The 18,299-nt window shown below is 43.7% G+C and overlaps 1 protein-coding gene across 1 annotated transcript in view; it reads right to left on the bottom strand.

The window, feature by feature from the left end:
• Positions 1-18,299, bottom strand: part of KCNH5 (potassium voltage-gated channel, subfamily H (eag-related), member 5) — a 159,725-nt gene that overhangs the window by 113,572 nt on the left and 27,854 nt on the right. The window contains exon 5 of the mRNA XM_010584153.1: positions 4,668-4,783. Within this exon, the coding sequence (XP_010582455.1) occupies positions 4,668-4,783 (116 nt within the window). The remainder of the gene's footprint in view (positions 1-4,667; positions 4,784-18,299) is intronic.

The following is an 18,299-nucleotide window of genomic DNA, read 5'->3' as shown; positions in this document are numbered from 1 at the left end:
TCCCTGGAATAAAAGCAATGATCGATACAGTCATTTTTTCACAGCAGCCTTTGTGCAAATCCATGAAACTTCTTCCAATGCCAGAATTTTCCCCTGCATTTAACACACAATTTTGGCTGACTCATAATCTAGTCATTATCTCCAGTGATCTCTTTGGACTCATCTGTGGTCAACTCTTTACTGTCATGATAAATCAGGACTGGGATTTCTTTCCTTGGTTTCTCCAGACCTATTTGTTCCCTGCCATGTTCACTGGGGCAGGAGCTGGAAACAGCCTCACTATAGCTGGAATAATAAGCTGCTTAGGGTTCAAGCCGAATACGATGAACATATGCTTGATAGTTCCCTATGCCTCTGGTAGTGGAGTGCTTAGGAGCTCCCGTGATACTGTAAAAGCATAATTGTTATTCTTAACATAATATCATGCTGAGTTTGACATGGTGAGTGGGTGGCAAGTGGCTGCGGAGACCACTGAACTATAATGATTATTTCTTTCATGCTGCATGAATTTTTAATTTTAAACCACTAAAGAATACACAATATCTTGTTAGTCAGCTGCATTCATCGTAGACTTTCTGAATTTTTCTTGTGTACAACTAACAAAAATAGCTGATAACTGTTAAGCCTGATAAAGATGGGCAGTATGTTCTGCAAGGGATGAACTGTGATGATAACGCTCCTCCTCAGACACAGAAGTATGAAAAATGGGACCTGTACAGCAAAGGTGTACCTCCACTCACTCGGCGGTCCTCACAGCACTTTGCCGCTCCAGACGACTTGTAAGAGAGGACATTGCACACTCTCCAAGCAACCTATTCCCAAGTACAACCTTCTCCTTTACCTGCACCTTTCCTACAGCCTGATCTAAATCTTCCTTGCTGTGACTCAATGCCATTACTTTTTCTCTAATAGTGGCCCTGGGATGGCTTCTATGACTGGAGTGTTGGAATGGAAGGATACAGGCTCTTTAGGAAGGAGAGGCAGGGGAGACGAGGAGGGGGTGTTGCCCACTATGTCAGCGACCAGTTGGAGTGCATGGAGTGTTGCCGGCGGATGGATGAAGAACTGACCGAGACCCTATGTGTCAGGATGAAAGGGAGGGCAGGGACAGGTGACATTGTAGTGGGGGTCTGCTACAGGCCACCCGACCAGCAAGACCAAGAGGATGAGGCCCTCTATAGACAGATAGGAGCAGCCTCACGTTCACAAGCCCTGGTCCTTATGGGGGACTTCAACAACTCCAATATCTGTTGGAGGGACAACGCAGCAGGGCATAAGCAACCCAGGAGGTTCCTGGAATGAGTTGATGACCACTTCCTTCCCCAAGTGATAAGAGGAGACAACGAGGAGAGGTGCTATGCTGAACCTTGTTCTCACCAACAAGGAGGGGCTGGTGGGGAAAGTGAACCTCAAGGGCAGCCTTGGCTGCAGTGACCGTGAAATGGTGGAGTTCCATATCCTTAGGGCAGCGAGCAGGGCATACATCAAGCTTGCTATCCTGGACTTCAGGAGAGCAGACTTTGGCCTCTTCAGGGATCTGCTTGCTAAATTACCATGCGATAAAGCCCTGGAGGGAAGAGGGGCCCAAGAAAGCTGGTTAATATTCAAGGATCACCTCCTCCAAACTCAGGAGCGATGCATCCCAACAAAGAGGCAGTCAGGCAAAAACGCCAGGAGGCCTGCATGGGTGAACAAGGACCTCCTGGACAAACTCAAACACAGAAAGGAAGCCTACAGAGGGTGGAAGCAGGGACAGATAGCCTGGGGAGAATACAGAGAAATTGTCCGAGTAGCCAGGGATCAGGTTAGGTAAGCTAAAGCCCTGATAAAATTAAATCTGGCCAGGGACATCAAGGGCAACAAGAAAAGCTTCTATAGGTACGTCAGTGATAAAAGGAAGACTAGGGAAAATGTGGGCCCTGCCCAGAAGGAAACTGGAGACCTGGTTACCCAGGACATGGAGAAGGCTGAGGTACTCAACAACTTTTTTGCTTCAGTCTTCACTGGCAAGTGCTCCAGCCCAAGATGCAGAAGGCAAAGTCAGGGACTGGGAGAATGAAGAACTGCCTGCTGTAGGAGAAGATCAGGCTCGAGACCATCTAAGGAACCTGAAGGTGCACAAGGCCATGGGACCTCATGAGATGCATTTGCGGATCATGAGGGAACTAGCAGATGAAGTGGCTAAGCCACTATCCATCATATTTGAGTAGTTGTGGCAGTCTGGGGAAGTTCTCACTGGCAGGAAAAGGGGAAACATAACTCCCTGGAAAAAAGGAAGACCCGGGGAACTACGGGCCAGTCAGTCTCACCTCTGAGCCCGGCAAAATCATGGAGCAGATCCTCCTGGAAACTATGTTAGGGCACATGGAAGATAAGGAGGTGATTGGTGACAACCAATATGGCTTCACTAAGGGCAAATCATGCCTGACAAATTTGGTGGCCTTTTACAATGGGGTTACAATGTTGGCGGCTAAAGAAAGAGCAACTGACATCATCTACTTGAACTTGTGCAAAGCATTTGACACTGTCCCATACAACATCCTTGTCTCTAAAATGGAGAGACGTGGATTTGACAGATGGTGGGTGAAGAATTGGCTGGATGGTCGTACTCAAAGAGTTGTGGTCAACAGCTTGACATCCAAGCAGAGACCAGTGACAAGTGGCGTTCCTCAGGGGTTCACACTGGGACCGGCACTGTTTAACATCTTTGTCAGTGACATGGACAGTGGGATTGAGTAGACCCTTGGCAAGTTTGCCAACATCACCAAGCTGCATGGTGAAGCTGACATGCTGGAGGGAAGGGATGCCATCCAGAGGGACCTTGACAGGCTTGAGAGGTGGGCCCATGTGAACTTCAGGAAGTTCAACAAGACCAAGTGCAAGGTCCTGCACCTGGGTCAGAGCAATCCCAAGCACAAATACAGGCTGGGCGATAAGGGGATTGAGAGCAGCCCTGCAGAGAAGGACTTGGGGGTGCTGGTTAACGAGAAGCTCAACATGACCGGGCAATGTGCACTTGCAACCCAGAAAGCCAACCATATCCTGGGCTGCATCAAAAGAAGTGTGGCCAGCAGGTCAAGGGAGGGGATTCTGCCCCTCTACTCTGCTCTTGTGAGACCCCACCTGGAGTACTGCGTTCAGCTCTGGGGCCCCCAACATAAGGAGGACATGGACCTGTTGGAGCAAGTCCACAGGAAGGCCATAAAGATGATCAGAGGGCTGGAGCACCTCTCCTATGAAGAAAGGCTGAGAGAATTGGGGTTGTTCAGCCTGGAGAAAAGAAGGCTCAAGGGAGACCTTATAGCAGTCTTCTAGTACCTAAAGGGGGGCGCCTACAAGAAAGCCGGAGAGGGACTTTTAACAAGGGCATGTAGTGATAGGACAAGGGGTAATGGCTTGAAACTGAAAGACGGTAGATTTAGACTACATGTAAGGAAGAAGTTCTTCACTGTGAGGGTGTTGAGGCACAGGAGCAGGTTGCCCAGAGAAGTTGTGGATGCCCCATCCCTGGAAGTGTCCAAAGCCAGGTTGGATGGGGCTTTGAGCAACCTGGGCTAGTGGAAGTTGTCCCTGCCCATGGCAGGGGGGTTGGAACTAGATGATCTTTAAGGTCCTTTCCAATCCAAACCATTCTATGATTCTATGATTGTAAACCAGTAATGGATATAATGGGATTTACAGAACACTGAAATATCACAAATTAGAAAAGCAAGATGTGAGAGTAACTCAGCAGTCATCCAAACTATTGGTATGGGATAATTCAAAGGAAAACATCACACTGACAACTCCTGAAAACTGTGGGTTTCCATTCTGATTTTAATTTAAATAGAGTTTTTATTATCAAAGTCTACTAAAACCAGAAAGGGAACCAAAAAAAAAACCATTTAAAGCTGCTACCAGTTCTTAGCATCAAACCCAGGACAAGCTCTCCGGCACAAGGTGGCTAGAGCTGTCATTTTCAGTAGCCCACATATTTTTGACCTGTGTATTTTTCATTACCAACGGACATGAACATGAAAGCAGTACCTCCGTTTCATCAGTTAACCTGAAGGCATTCACTTGTTGCACCATCTGCACTGTTAAGGAGATGTTTGCAACCTGCCAAAGAGTTCATTTCATCAGTTCTGAAGAAAAAAATGATGAGCAAAATATTGCAGGAATGACTTTGCAAGACAGGTTCAGGTTAAGGTACAAAAGTAGTCAGTGTGCCTGTACAACCCCAGGGACCCAGACAGGGATACTTCCGAAGAGGTTTCTCAAACAATCCCATTTCCCTGGGAGAGAAATCAACGATCCACAGGGCTCAAAGACATCAAGTCTGGTTCCACGTTGCTGTGAGACAGCACGTAGAGGTGTACACTGTGCACCCCAAGTTAAACAACAACCAGCAAACTGAGAATTGCATGCACAGAAATAGGGCCATGTAAATAAAAGTGACCTATGGAGACTGTTTTTGTGACTGAAAGAGCATGACCTGTCCCAGAAACACGGGCTTGGCACACAGTGCTGCTTCAGGATGAGCAGAGGAGAGGTTGAAAAAAAAAAAAAAATCAGAGTTGGGAAATATGTTCCTCTAAAAATATTATTTATTAATGGGAATTAGGGATTTCTTCCCCCCACCTCTTCCTGCCTTACGAAGGGAGCTTGCTCATGTCTGTCCCACTTACTTCGGCTAAGCGGGAGTGTTTGTGCACCACCTCGGCCTTGTTCATCGGCGTTAGCTGCTGCAGCACGCTCCGGCTGTTCGTCAGGGCCCGCGTCAACCGAGCAAACTTCGTCCAACCTGCGGGAAAGAAGGAAATCGTGTCAGAAGTACTCGGACCTTATTCATCACTAGTAAATCTCCTCCGTGTTCACTGATATTTCGTCTCAGACTTGAATAGTTTCTCTAAATTGCTGCGCAGAACAGCTTCAGGCTCCAGGCTTAAAGACCTTGCAAAAGAGGAAAAATACCGCTGCTTCAAGGCAACCACAAGTAAATCTGAGTAAAATCAAAATGCTCTGGCTCGTTCTTTCTTCTGCCTTTTGGAGACATTGTGTTAGAGGGATCACATTGTGCTTCAGCCTTCTGGGGAGTTACTCTGCTGCTGAAATCTAAGCCACTGAAGTTAATGCAAAGGCTTCCCAGCAAATCCTGCTGAAGTAAAATCCTCCCCAGCTACAGAAAGACTCCTGCTGATTCAGGGCCACTGGAGCAGCCGCAAAAGTCTGATCCTTAAGTCTTCACTGTTTCTTGCCCCAACTAGACTTCTGGGACAAAACTAAAACTTAAAAAAAAAAAAAAATCAGCAAAATTCAGGGCTGCAACAACAGCAATGCTTCAGACTAAAAAAAAGTATCATTAAGACTTTAAAGAAAGATTAAGCACTAGATTTTAAATGGCATTAGGAAATACATTTAGCTGTTAAACTAATGATAAACAAGCTGCCTTAATGGTAGCTTGAGACCCACACACTGGGCCACCCCTGGGGAATTTTTTCTCCAGCGTTCAGAAAGGATCAATCAGAGTTTGTTACCGACAGCAGCACCGACCCGGGAACGTGTCATCAAGTCATTCCTGCTGGAAAAACGCCCAAATGTGACAGCTGGCGTGGATATGTCAAGGGATGAGGTAGATCAGCAGTAGCAAAGAAAACGCCAGGGGTTTAAACAGTGTAGCACCTCGGTGTTAAGCAGGAAAATTGAAAATCCAGATATCTGCAGGAAGGAAATGCCTCCCCAAGAGCACTGAAGGAGATGCTCAACATTTGGTTTAGCCAGGTATAACCTGCTATTTTACTACATGGGTGTGTATAAAATATCAAACAACTTATGGACAGGAAAGGGGTTCAGGAGAAGGGTTTACTTTCATTTAATTTGAATGCTGAGTAGCTGAAAATTGGGGAAAATGTCACATCTGAGAAAGGAAACATTTCCATTTTAGCTAGGTTTATTTTTAAACGCCTGTTGTCTGATAGGAGTCAGGGACTTGGAAAGTTAAGAGAAGCCCTGGGGTAGATAAAATGAAGAGCAGAGAACAGACAATACAATAAAACTTCAAGAAAAAAATCGTTCACAGTTTGGCTTTTCAATTTACCACATATATATCACATTCACGCAAATGTAAATCCATTGTTCATCGTTTAGCAATCAGAACGGATCTCAATACCACGATACACCACCAGCACAGCACAAACCATTTGTGTCTGGCTATTTATATATGACCTCAAAAATGCACATTAAAAATGCACTGGGAAAAGGTAAAAAATAGAAGTATTTTATTAACTTTTCAAATCTGAACCTTAAATGTGAACTTCAGATATGCTTCATGCTTCTCGAGCTTACAGGGATATTCAATTAGGAACATGCACTTTCTGTATTAAACAAGGTCAAGAGAGACCATAGTGATCCGAGCATGGACTATTAATTTCTAGAAAATATACTTGTGGTTTTCTTTTTCCTAATTGTCTATAAAACTGTGGCAAGGAGACAGCTTTAAGACGAAAGTCAGAACTGTTCTTTACCTTTCTTATCCAGTGATTTCAAAGAGCAAGTGAGCATGGTAACAGCATCGTGACAGCTCTGCCCCGACATTTCTCATAATTGCTGGAGGCCACAGTGCATCCAGCTGATTGGTTTTGGCGTGCTGCAACCACGCTGCAAGAACCAGAGAAAAAGAGCAGCTCTCCTCCGGGAAGGTGGTCATGCACCTCCAGACCCTGGGCAGGTACTTACACACACACATGCACGCACTCAGTGTCCTCTTCCCCTGGCAAGATGCTTCCCTGTGGTCCATAGGGACAAATTTGGGCCAGTCCCCAAGCTTTAGCTTGTCACCCTGCCCCACAGAGCTGATACGAGAGTGATGGAGAGGTGCTCAGCAAAGCCAAAACCACCACAGCCAAACTATTGGATTCAGTCCCGAACGCCCTCCTCATTTGTCACATCTCAGCTTTGTCAGCTACTCCAACCAACAGGAACCTCATGAAGTTCAACAAGGAGAAGTACAAGGTTCTGTAGTTAAAGAGGTACAAGCCCATGCACCGATATACGTTGGGGGCCACCCAGCTGGAAAGCGGCTTGGCAGAAAAGGACGTGGGGGTCCTGGTGGACCAAGTTGAACGTGAGCCAGCAATGCGCCCACACTGCAAATAAGGCGAATGGTATCCTTAGCTGCATTAGACAAAGTATTGCCAGCAGGTCAAGGGAGGTGACCTTTCCTATCTACTCAGCACAGGTAAGGCCAGTACCTGGAGTGCTACATCCAATTCTGGGCTCCCCAGTACAAGAGAGATATGGACATACTGAAGAGAGTCCAACAAAGGACCGTGAAGATGATTAAGGGACTGCAGCATCTCTCCTCTGAGGAAAGGCTGAGAGAGCTGGGACTGTTCAGCCTGGAGAAGTGAAGGCTCAGGGAGGGTAGATCTTATTAATGTATATAAATACCTGAAGGGAGGGTGCAAAGAGGACGGAGTCAGGGTCTTTTCAGCAGTGCCCAGTGACAGGGCCAGAGGCAATGGGTACAAAATTAAACACAAGAGGTTCCGTCTGAACATCAGGAAACACTGTTTTACTGTGAGGGTAACCAAGCACTAGCACAGGTTGTCCAAAGATGTTGTGGACTCTCCATCCTTGGAGATACTCAAAAGCTGTATGGACATGGTCCTGGGCAACTGGTTGTAGGGGGGCCTTGCTTGAGCAGGGGGGGTGGACAAGATGACCTCCAGAGGTCCCTTCCAACCTCAACCATTCTGTGACCTTTCTGATGGTTAATGATTCAAGGTTTACTTTATTTTCTGAGGTTTAGGGCATTGATCTGTACAGCAATTAGATAAGGATTTGGAGAAGAGTCAGGGGCTGGCGATGATAGGAGATGGCTTCATGTACTCTCTAGAAATCCTTTCCCATGGTGCTTCACAGGCTGAGAGATCCCAGTCACAAAAATATGGCTTTTAAAAATGCCTATCCTGTTATAAAAGCAAAACTGCTAAGAAACCCCTTGTCATCATCTTAGGTAAGAAGAACATCTGTTCAGCATTAACCACAAATACAGAAAGCCTGAGGAAGTTGGGGAAGATGTGCCACAAGGAGCTGGAGGGGTAAGACACACACCAAACAGCAATCCTTTTGCTGTAAAAATAAAAAAGAAAGGAAGAACTATGACTTTTTCAAATACTCCCTTTCCACCTTGGTGAGAACATTAATGTCATGTGAAAGAAAGAAGCCATACGTTTTAGCATTCAGGGTTACCTCTCTGCTCATCTGGTCTGAACTCTTCTTTTCACAGGGAAAACCATTTCATCATGTCCTTTCTCCACCAAGACCAAAGCTTTGGTTTGTGCTAGAGCAGACGTTTTGCAAAAACCCTTCCAGCTTCATTTAGAGGCTTCACATTTTCACATTTCTTCCAGCCCTGTGAAGCCCATGATTCTGGACATTGGAAGTACAGAATATGCTAACATGACTTTTTTCTAATTCAGCATAAAGTCCGGCATTATTTTACCTGCTCCAATCTATCCATCTGCAATAGTGTGAAAAAGTAACAAGTTCTTTTGTTTCCTATTTACAACCCAAGAGAATTAAAAAACACAGCAACAGCAAGATCCTGGGGTATGAGTGGGAAGGTGAAAATGTATACAGGCTGCCTCGTGTCTGAAATAATCTGTACAGGGTACATTTCTCTGTTTCTTGACCTTGTTGTAGACTAGATAAGTTCAGAATTATATTTAAAACCAATGTGTATGTTTAAATAGACCAAGCAAAATTTGCATAGCTGCCTACTGCTGTCAATGTTTCTTCAAACGATTCTCTCCTTTCTTTTCCTCTATAGACAGAGACTTGAAAAGAACGATAATTTTATCCCATGTATTAGTGACCGCCTGTCCTCACAGATATTTTCAGTCTGGAAGGAGTAAAGGAGCAGCACAAATAGCAGGTGCAAGAGGGGAAAAAAAGTACTCGTGAGAAAAAGTGACACTTCTGATGCTCTCTTCTGCTCAGCTGGATTGTGTCTTTCTTCCACAGCACCACTTGAAAAATAATACCCTGAACTTGCACCACTGCACTCAAATTCTTAGGAACAAAGGCAACATCATCAGATCACACAGCAGATCGGGCCAGCAGCTGCTTCTCCTTACAAGAAGTTAAACTGGGTATTTCAGAGGAAGATGTTAACTACCTCAAATGGAAAATTCTGGAATAACATACACATAAAATGATTTTTTTCCTCTTGTCCTCTTTAATTACTTTCTGATTCATGGACAAAAAAACCAGAAGAATTTGTACCCCTGCTTTAAAAAAAAAACCCCTCATGATCTGCATTCATTCTCATGATTCAAAACAAGGGTCTGTTCTTAAACAGTAGCCTAGCAAAGTATATCCCTGTTCATATCCATTACTCAAAATTCCTGCATTCTCAATAAATTGAAGATGCAGGTTTAACAACCCCATACAGTTATGAAAATATGACATGAAGAAGACAACCATGATGACAGACATGATCTAAACTAGTCTCTGCCTTGTCCCAGCTATAATGCTGTCCTTCCAAGCATGCACCTTTCTTCTTCCTCCATGCGTTTTAGTCACAATTAAATATTTTACATGCACAAAATATTCTCCACATCTCTTGCTCTAATTAGGACTGCCAATTTGACAGCCCTCTCTCTGTGGGGCTAACTGAGCCAGGGGTGACTTGGTGGCATTCTTCACACAACAGCTGAGCCAAAGGTTTCTCTGAAGAGAAAAAAAAAGGAGTATTAAATTAATTTAAAAAAAAATAAAAATTGGTATTTCTTTCAAACCTTAGATGCTACAAAATGAGTTGAAGCTGTTAATGTTGTGCCAGGATGCCTGAGGGAGGGGAAGGGCGGTAGGCAATAGTGAAGTGAAGCAGACAGAGCACCTGAACACCTCCTCAGAGGGGGAAAAGCTTTCCAGATGAGTTGAAGATGCCCACGCAGCCACTCCCTAGATTCATATACCACTTCAGAAATTATGTGGTTTCTAAGGGGGAAATGGTATTTCCACCTTAGAACTTGATCCTATCATCCCTCCCCTGTCAGAAAGTCCAAACGATCTTACCCGAAACCTCTTACTCACTACAGCATGTGCTTTTCCATCAGCTACTCCTCCAACAAGAGTAGTATTATGCCCACACATCTTTCTTCCCGAGATCCTGAATCAATCATTGTGTTTATACTGGACAGCTGGGATGGGAACAGCTCTGCAGCAGCTGCTCTCCTAACAGCTCCACCGCCACACTCACTGCTTACTCTGTGTTAAGGAACCTTCTGCAAACCACACTCTTACACCACCATAGGGACCTCTCTCCCTGCCTTTCTGGTCACCAGTGTCCTTCCCATTAATACACCCTGCAGATCGATCCAGTACCCAAACAGTCTCATCCATCTCCAACACACGCTCCTCTCCCCTGCTGCCTTTTCTAAGAAGAAATGTCATCCAGGTCAAAGATGCTGCTGTAGTGTATGGCAGAGCATAAAAAGGACCAGGGTAAAAGCTATCCAAAGAAAGTGCAGCAAGGGAGGCTTCCCCACGCAGAAGTGATGCTGGAAGTGATGGGACAGAATCACTGTTTCCTAATGGCCATCTGGAGACAAAACCGTTAAATCCCTCTGATTCCTCCCGAGGTCACAAAGCCGGCAGAGAATTGGTTAGACTCCACCCAAAACTGTGAGCGTCCTGATGGCATTCCCACACCAAGGAGCAAGTCCGGGTGCCCATCGCTCACGGACATTCCTGCCAAGGGACTGGGACAGACCCGGGCAGTTCCCTCTGCCGGGGAGAAGTCCTTGCCCAGGCACAGGCAAATGAGCAAAAAAGACTTTGGGTCCACTAGTGCTTAAGTCACCTTCCCTGTACAAACCTCAGCAGTCAATAGGCCTACCCATTGCCTTCAAAGGTAATGGCAAATATTTTCAAATATAGGTATCTGCAAGTGAGAAAACCCTTCAAATTCTCCCCATAATTTAATCAGGAGTTGAAAATTTGCTATCTCTGTGACTGGATTTGTGTACAGGTCCAAATATGGATTTAGCCACCTAGCGAGCAGCCACAGTGAAAAAAAACCTCTAGTTCATAAACTATATTATGTTATTTTAAAGCTAAATTCATACATCAGAGTTTATGAAGAGTTTAAAAATCTCAAGGCGAGATGTTAATGTTCTTTATAGTGCACTTGCTCTGAAAAATCTAGACATGACTAGTTCCCCCTAATAAAACATTAGTGTAGCTCTGCTGGGTTGCAATTAACCTTTTTATCAAGGTTTGTCTGGTCTTAAAAGGATCAGAAATAATGAAGGCTTTTAAATCAGTGTAACAGTATCTTAGACTGCAGTGAAAACACTTGGGTCAAGAATGATAGTCTGTATAAAAAACAACCACAAAGGGCAATTATAGCAATGCTCGTGCTGATTCCTGCCTGCAGGAGTGTAAGTAACACCTCCAGACCACAGGAAGGTTGTTCTTCTCCTCTCACTGTGGAGCACGAAACAGTTACCATACAGAATGCTTAAATAATATATACTCTATGACTTACCCACAAAAGCAAAGAGCTAGCACCACTCAGAGATAGGCAGTTTGGAATTCAATTTATAACATGGATCATCCTTTTGCATCAATAGTTAGCATCTACAAATCTCAACTATTTCTAAACGTTCAGACAGTAAAATCATTGCAATGGCTGGCTGTTTGCTCTTTACTGCAGGTAAAGTATGGCTGGAAGAGCTCATTGCCTCTTTGAAAAACTTAATCATCCTAGTTTTGCTTTGTTAGAGAGAGAAGGATAAATGGGATTCCTGGATAAACAGAATAATAGTCAAACAAAGCTCAATCATTCCCATGATGCAGTAAAACTATTTACAGACTGAAGAACCACAGACTCTATTCAAATGTAATTCAAAATATTAGGATAAATTTCCCGATTTGAAATTCTGTGCATTCCACTGTCTGATAATGCACTGCACTCTTGGGATAATTTTTACATCTGACCTCTGATCTTGCTCAGTGTTGTATTCCCAGTTACCATCCACCCCCTGCAACTACTGGGGAGCTCAAAACGGATGAAGAATCACTGGGTAATCTTGGGCATATCACTTTACTTCTCTGAGCTTCAGTTTCTTCTCCTTAAAATGAAGATAATGCTAATGACCTACTTTGCAAGCCATTTTGAGATCTACTGATGAGAAGTGCTAAAATTTATACACCACTAGGCTACATTTGGTATACAACATATTTTTAAATCTAATTCTGAAATAGCTGTAAATTTACAGTGCACAACTTCTTAAATTTCATGTTTCTGTAACTAAAGCTAAACTTTATGCATGCACACAGACCACCAAGGACTTATTTCCTATAACTATATAAAATCAAGTGCAAATTTTGGGAAGAAAGAAACAAAAAAAAGACTAAGTACTGTAAATGTCAGTCAACTGGCTGTTAGGAGTTCGTCAGATAGCAAGATGGTGCCATTCAATGGTCAAGGAAAAAGGACTACACCAGCCAAAGGCTCAGGGTCAAAAGGAATGTAGAAATGAAAAAGCAGCGTACAATAAAGCACACAGGGATGGGAAGAAAGAGGGAACAAGTAGGTATGTGAATGAGAAATTATGGCTTATGAGAATGGACTCAGAAAGCTGAAGACATATGGGAAAAATCCTTCTCTGGCTAGATTTATTACAGTAACAATGAAGTTTTTAAAGAACTCCCAGAGTATGACCAAAAGCCTTTCTGCACCCATATGCAGAAAGGGCAAACAGGCTGACCCAAGGAATTACAGGTTGCTCGGCTTGATCTCAGTGCCAGGCAAAATGAGAGGAAAGATGATCTGAGTTTCAATACGTTTAATAAAAAAGGAAAGGAACATAATGAATGTCTGTCAATACGGAACGATGTAAAATGCCCCACAATGTTGATTTCATTATTCGATAAGAGTATAAATTTGGTTCAGGAAGACGGCCAAATGCCTTGACAGAACAAGCTGCAAGCCAAATGCAACGGCCAGCTGGAGCCACAGCATATGTATGATGTACGGCGGAGAGGCACAAGCCAGGGCAGCTCCCAGTACCAGTGCTCCCCTTCTGGGCTGGGCTGGGCAGCAATGTGGACCATTGACTTGATGACAACCTCAGTGGCTGCCCCTGGTTTGCTCCCACCTGCAGCCAAGGACCCAATAGCTCCCAAATCAGCACAGCCACAGTACTCATCACATAACATCACCTCATCCCGGTGCTGCATTTGAATCACCCAAGAGCCACAGGTTGGCCAAATCCTCGTGTACGGTAATCTTCACTAAATTGACACTGTGTGACACTCTCGACAAAATATTGAGACTACGCAGTTCAGTAAATTACAGGTTAAATGGATGAAGAACTTGCTACCTGGCAGATATCAAACAAGGAGTAGTGGAAAATAGTAAAAAAATTATTACTGAGAGCCTTCTGGACCCCAGCGGACAGGTCCCCTTCTATTCAGTGCTTTTCTTGATGGTTTGAAAGTCATTATAAAATGACTGATAAAATGCCCAGATGACGGGAAGATTAGAGGAATGTTAAACAGTAGTGAGGGCAGTCATGCAGGATGATGTGCTTGATAACCAGGCATGTGCCATTAAAATGTGTTTTAAATGGAAATCAGGTATCTAGGCAAAAGCAATGCAAATTGTATCTCCAGCACAGGAGGGGGGAAACAAACGTCCCTAGCAAAGAACAGTCCTGAAAAGGATCCAGACGTCTTAGTAGATAAGCAATTTCAGCATGTTTGGCAAAAAGTCACCTACTCCTTGGATATACAGTGGTAAGAGCTAGGCTTGGAGAGGCTGAGCAATGGGCAACATTGAGGAGTTAGTTGTGAACCCACCTGGCTACAATACTGGCCACAGAAAGTGACTGGGGACCCGGGAGGCAGAAATCCATGCCGCCACAGCTTCATTCCTACTGCTGCCAATGAGCTGGATGAAAGTGCAGCTAAAATGCCTGTGTATCTGCTATCACCAGACCTCCAAATTCAGGCTAGAGAGACGTTTAAGGAGCTCAGCTCATTTACTTTATCAAAAGAAGGTAGAGCGATGACTTGATTATATGTGTAAGTGCCTTAATGGGACTTTTTTAGTACAGTGGAAAAAAATGCATAAGATGGCACCGCAAGAAGCTGAAGCCAGGTTAATTTAAATATGACACTTTTTTTAAAGCCAAAAGTGTAATGAAAAAGTAAGAAAAATATGAAGGAATGTGGTGGATCCTCAGTCTCTTCAGACTTCTAAATCAATACTGGATGTTTGTCTGGAGGTGATGGTTTAGTTACACACAAGTTCATGGGTTCTGCAGAGGACTACCTTAGTGAAATGCAATGCCCTGTGATATACAGATTAGACTCTTAAACTCTCTAACTCTATTAATACTTATTATTTTATATATGGCTTACGAGTGTTCAGTTTTCTACATAGAAAGTATAACCATCTACAGTTACTGCTTTAAAGATCAATCTCCAGTTTAATTCAATCTCTCACAGGGTTAGATTTGATTTCAATGGGATTTCTTCTTCATTGCACATTCAACTTGTAGAAATTTACGGACAGTTAATGTGCATTGTGGGTTGCTGATGGAGCACACAAAGGCCTCCAAAGGCAATACCAGATTCAGAAAAGTACTTGTTTTCTGTGAGGGAAACTAAACAGCCCTGGATATGGAAATTCTCTTCATCATGGTGGGTCTCTAACAACAAAGCAAGAAGGAGGGGAGGGCAGAAATAAGGCCTCAGAGCGTCACCCCTAGGACACAACTACTTCTTCATGACTGTTCAGCCTTTGCAGTCTCCGCTAAAAGTGCCAGCAGCATGTCACTGAAGACAGTAACAGGGATGCTTGTCCTGCAGGAACAGGAGCAAAGCGACCTCAGAAGGTCTTCCTGGTTACTAGCAAGCTGTGCCCATCCAAAATGGATGGTTTCAAATCCCAAGAGACTGTATCTTGGCATCATTCTTCCAAGTTGTCTATTCTTGATGCAGGAAGCCCACCTGGAGTCCTGGCAAATGATCACTTCTCTTGTCATCCCCCACAAAGTCCTTTCTCAAGGCCCAGGTGTCCCTGGATGCTGCACTCTAGACCCAGGGGAGAACGGAGAGACGGAGGTGATCTCCTTGGTGCCTGAAGGCACTGGGGGTTAAAACTCTTCAGATCAGAGCAATAGAAAACAGCACCAGAACACGTGGGTCTCTATAGCACCGAGACCCTTGTTATTACAGCCATGGTAAAGCGCAATAAAAACATGGTAAGGATATCCAAATTGTGACCTGTTAAATTACTGTTATGGATTACTGTCAAGGTGATGTATTCAACAGGGTACACTGTGCTTCAGCTAAAGGTAGAAACCTCATTTTCATGCTCTAATCCCTCCACCCACTTCTTCTATTATCACCAGGATTGATACCCCATCAAGGAAAAAAGTTCCCATGTGCAACTAGTTATATATGCTTAATAACTTGCACTTATTAAAGATAAAAAAGGATCAGAATTATAGGCTTAGCAAGGATTAGCAAGCATAAGTGCGTATTTCGGCAACTACTACACTTTTTATAGCCCTGTCACACTCCGAGATAGAGTTGTATCATTATATAGAGTTATATAACCATAAAGAGTTATATCACTGGAAGCATTACAGCATTGTCCCAGACAGTCTTGATTATCAAAGTCTGGCTTTGTCAAGTGAGGGGAAAAAAAAAAAACACAACCGAAACCGAAAAAAACCCCAACAACTTCGGGATACTGTTGTGCCATCTCCTGATCCCATCTGTTAACAGCACACAGTCCTGGGTTGTACGGGCCTCATTAACACAACTTTGCATCCTAATTCAGCATCCCATCAGTATTCACCAGACCTTCCCAGTCACTTCCAGCAGGTGACAAGCCTGATATTTCACTCAGAAGAGACTCAAGATAACCAGTGAGAATCCAAGCCGAAAAAACTTGCAAGTTTACCCAGAGGCCACATTTCTTCTTCACTGATGATAACAAAGGGAATAAAGCCATAGCACAACTAGGTGAAATTCCACTATTAGCCAAAAAATGCCAGTCTTTTTTTCTATCCTTAAACTTTCAGTTCAATCTAATCTACAGCACTCCTGGCTTCAAATGGCATTAACATTTTAAGTGGCCCGATTTGCTCTTCTAATAGTTAGGGCCCAGAAAAATGGCTTCATTTTTTTCTGACAAATAAACATAAGATTATTACCACTGTGTGTCTTTGGAGGGATTGAAAGTCTTCAGATGTTTTTAAAAGGCCATTGGGTAAAGACAGAATAAAAGCACAGCAAGCTGATAAAAGCATCCAACTGTGACCCTACAATGGTACAAACATAAAAAAAAAAAATAAAAAAGATTCCTTGGGGTTTATTCTCTGGAAGAAAATACATAATACAGTCTTTCATATGATTGTAATGGCCTTCCACCTCTGCTGTGTAATGCATTCAGCCAGGACACCTGGTGATGTGGCCCTCCACCACCACAGGTAGGACCTATTGCTTGATACTGAATCCAGATCAGACAAATGTTCATATTACCAAAGAGGAGCAGGAGCAGGAAAAGGAAAGAAAAAGAGACCAGACGAACATAGCACAGCTCCTTCACTGGAAAATAAGCCGTTGTCCCAGTGACCACCAAGTGCAGCCATCATCTCCTGTGGCATCTCTTGCCCCATCACTAATTCTCACGCCTCTTCTCCCACACTGCCACCATCCACAGCTCATCCAGCCACTGACTCAGGAGCTGAGGCACTACAAACCACAAACCCACTCAATGGAGTGTGCTGTCCCTCCCCTCCAGACCTGCACAACTGCCCATGGCATCTCCACCCAGGGGTGAACATGTCAACCAGGTGGCTGATGCTTCCTTCCATTATCATCTTCACTGCGTCTGCTTGAGATGCTGGGGTTTGTTGTTTTGGTGGGGTTTTTTTGTTTTTGTTTTTTTTTTTACACTTTTGCATGGTTAGACACTTTTTAAGTCATTTTCCATTTACAGGGATACAACAGTACTTTTTGGTCACTGTTACATTGCTATACATTATAGGTCTCCCACACATCGCCCAGTGGTAATAGATACCAGCATGGGTAACAAGAAAACAAGTCAGTCAAATCTTCAGTGTCGAACCACCTGTACCCTCTCAGAAAACAAGGTTTTTTGATCTCTGCCACTATATTTTATTAGAGGAAGGTAGCTTTTATATATCAGTTTTCTCCAGTCTTGCTTTCAGTCCAGTAAGTTTCAACAGCCTTCTGGACTGCAACAAATTCACAGTCTCCTGGGCGACCTGGGAAAATTTTTCACTGCTTTTACGCCCTCCTGCAAGCAAAGTCCCCTCCTCCTCCTCTTCCTCCTTTCTGACAGCATTAACACACAGCAAACGGTGAGCCCACAGGTAAGCAGAGACACACACCATCTGTCGCAGTGCCCCAGACCTAACTCCTCTTGCTCGCATGGGGCTAGTCCCTGTGATGTCAACTATATTTTTTGTACTGAGCCTGTAAACAAGCATGTTTTTGAGCCCGTATCAGGGAAAAAAATCCCTCCTCTCCCTTGCAATGTGCTTTGTAGCAAGACAACTGTTTTCTTCTATTTGTACGTCCTGTTTTCACAAATACAAACTCCTCAACACTTCCGAGCAGTTCTGCATCCTTAGCACCGGGGCACTGCTCCCTGTCCCCCAAAACCGCTGTTCCCTTGCAAGGTCTACACGAGATGCTGAGTGCGTTGCAGTCACCGCAAGCAGATCTGGCAAACCCAACCATTTATTTCCAGAAGCCAGGACACACAGACACCCTGCAGTGTAAATACACCCATCGTTATGATTTAAATACCAAATCCTTGTACCTTGTAGGAGCGTGATATACTGAAGCTTCACAACAAAGCAACATACCTTCGAACAGTGCAGAATATATTGGTACAGAGAGATTATTGCATAATGGCATCAATATTTTATTTCTCTTGAATTTTTTATCTCAAATTTACTGCTCCCATAAGTAATAGACAGTAACTCATCTGCACCACAGTTACTTATGTATTATGTATTGCATGGTCCTGGCAGAATTTCTGAAGAAAAATCCTTCTTTTAAAAAGAAAAAAAAATAGCCCTTTCAGTGACAAATCCCAGCACTCAACAGCAGTATTTTATTGAAATGCTTTTTACAAAAGTTTAAAAATTCTCCACCAAATTGTAATGTATATGTTTACCAATCTCGTAATTCAAAAAGAAAGTGGCCTGACAGCTTCTAAGCACATTGTAATGTTATCTGCAAGGACAATGAATTAT

Source organism: Haliaeetus leucocephalus, unplaced genomic scaffold, assembly GCF_000737465.1.
Source record: "Haliaeetus leucocephalus isolate CR32 unplaced genomic scaffold, Haliaeetus_leucocephalus-4.0 Scaffold944, whole genome shotgun sequence".
NCBI classification, from domain to species: domain Eukaryota; kingdom Metazoa; phylum Chordata; class Aves; order Accipitriformes; family Accipitridae; genus Haliaeetus; species Haliaeetus leucocephalus.
The sequence above is the reverse complement of the archived record's forward strand: the minus strand, read 5'-3'. Positions and strand labels throughout refer to the sequence as shown.